We start from the raw sequence: 2,098 nt of genomic DNA, 5'->3' as shown, positions 1-2,098 counted from the left end.
AAAAAAAAAAAAAAAAAAAAAAAAAAAGTAGCAGTCCAGACAGGCTCTCCTGGGCTGCCTGGGGTGTCATAGGTTGAAGTCAAGGCGTCGACTGGGCTGGGCTCTTACTGGAGGCTCTAGGGGAAGAATCTGTTTCCAGGCTCATTCAGGTGTTGGCAGAATCCAGTTCCCTGCGGCTGGGGGTCCAGGGTCTCTTTTTCCTTGCTGAGTGTCAACCAGGGCCACTCTGTGCTCCTAGACACTGCCCCCGTTCCCCCTCGTGTGGCCCCTCCACCTTCAAAGTCAGCAAGGGTGCGTTGGGTCCTTATCACACTTGGGATGTCTCTGACTTGCACTTGGGCTGCCAGGTGGAGAAAGCACGCAGGTTTTAGAGGGTCGTTACGTTGGGAGCGATCCCTCCCGTGGTCACAGGTCCTAACCACAGTCGACGGGGAAGGGACCGTACAGGGCGAGCAGTCACTGGGGCTCATTCTTAGACTTCTGCCAGCACACAGAGGGGCTTTTGTGGGGATGAACGGAATCGGGTCTTGAGGAGTGGAGGCTTACTATTCACTCTTGTTTTCATGAAATGTTTTTAAACATTCAGAGAGAAATATTCACTGGAACAAGACATTCGAGAAAAGGAAGAGGCAATCAGACAGAAAACCAGCGAGGTGCAGGTAAGGCGCTCGCTCGTTTTGGTTACATCTACTTTGTGCTAAATGTAGTTTAGGAAAACTTCCCTCCCTGGCTGGTGGTGGGGAGGGGCGGGGGTCTGCCCTGGATGCAAACGTGAGCTCTTGAGGGCTGCAGAATGCAGTTTTTTTGTTTGTTTGTTTTTCAGACTTAATTTACTTTATTTTTCTTGCATAAAAACGCTGTGTTGTAGCCACAGCTGGAGCCTAGGTCCTCTGCACGGAGACTCTGGTGTGGATTTTGACAAGGTGGTCCGTGAATTCCTGATAGGGAGACGTGGTGAATACAGTCTCCTTCCAGAGGTCGGGGGTCAGGTAGCTGTAGATCTTAGAGATGGCATCAAAGGTGGCCTTGGCGAAGTTGCCCAGGGTGGCGGTGCAGCCCCTGGCTGAGGTGTAGCAGTCATCAATACCAGCCATCATGAGTGGCTTCTTGGGCACAGGCGCTGAGACGATGCCAGTGCCCCTGGGCGTGGGGATGAGGTGCACCAGCACAGAGCTGCAGCGGCCTGTCACTTGCAAGGGACAATGTGGGGCTTGCCGATCTTGTTCCCCTAGTAGCCTCTGCACATGGGGACAATGGAGAGCTTGGCCGGGATGATGGCCCTGTGGATGGCAGTGGCCACCTCCTTGGAGCACTTAACACCCAGACGGATGTGGCCATTGTAGTCCCTGATAGCAACAAATGCCTTGAATCTGGTGCACTGGCTGGCGCAGGTCTGCTTCTGCACCGGCATAATCTTGAAAACCTCATCCTTGAGAGAGGCACCCAGGCAAAAGTCAATGATCTCAGATTCCTTAATGGGCAGGGAGAGGAGATAGCTCTCCTCCAGGGACTTGATCTTCATGTCCTTGACCAGGCGGCCCAGCTTGGTGACGGGCATCCACTCCTCATCCTCGGCCTTGCCTCTGCAAGCTCCGTGGCCTTGGCCCTGGCCCTGGCCCCATCCATGGCCGTGACCCCAGCTCCGGATGCCACTGCTGAAACCTTCGTGGAAGTTACCTCAGTTGCCCATCCCAGGACCTCTGACACCACCCCCCTGCCCCCCACGCTGCATTGGTGTCATCCGCCATCTGACTTGCGCTTGGGCCACCAGGTGGAGAAAGCGCGCAGCTTTTAGAGGGTGGTTATGTTGGGAGCGATCCCTCTCATGGTCACAGGTCCTACCCACAGTCGACGGGTGCCACTGCTGTGACATCCATCGTTTTGGTGTTTTCTTGGAGAAGAATTTTTTTTAAAAAAATAGTTTTTTTTAAAAAAATTTTCCAAATAGAGACAGGGTCTCAAACACTTGAGCTCGAATGATTCTCCTGCCCCAGCCTCCCAAAGTGTTAGGATTACAGGTGTGAGGTGTGAGCCACCAAGCCTAGCGAGAGTGAAGATTTTTTTTTTTTTTTTTTTTTCCCAGTTTTTGGTTTTTTTA

General features: G+C 52.7%; 1 protein-coding gene across 1 annotated transcript in view; it reads left to right on the top strand.

Annotated features, from left to right (window-relative positions):
• EPS15L1 (epidermal growth factor receptor pathway substrate 15-like 1) overlaps positions 1 to 2,098 on the top strand; it is an 86,171-nt gene that overhangs the window by 22,675 nt on the left and 61,398 nt on the right. Inside the window, exon 6 of the mRNA XM_011980630.1 lies at positions 585 to 659. Coding sequence (XP_011836020.1) covers positions 585 to 659 — 75 coding nt within the window. The remainder of the gene's footprint in view (positions 1 to 584; positions 660 to 2,098) is intronic.

Source organism: Mandrillus leucophaeus, unplaced genomic scaffold, assembly GCF_000951045.1.
Source record: "Mandrillus leucophaeus isolate KB7577 unplaced genomic scaffold, Mleu.le_1.0 Scaffold215, whole genome shotgun sequence".
NCBI lineage: Eukaryota > Metazoa > Chordata > Mammalia > Primates > Cercopithecidae > Mandrillus > Mandrillus leucophaeus.
This window is presented reverse-complemented; position numbering and strand designations above follow the sequence as displayed.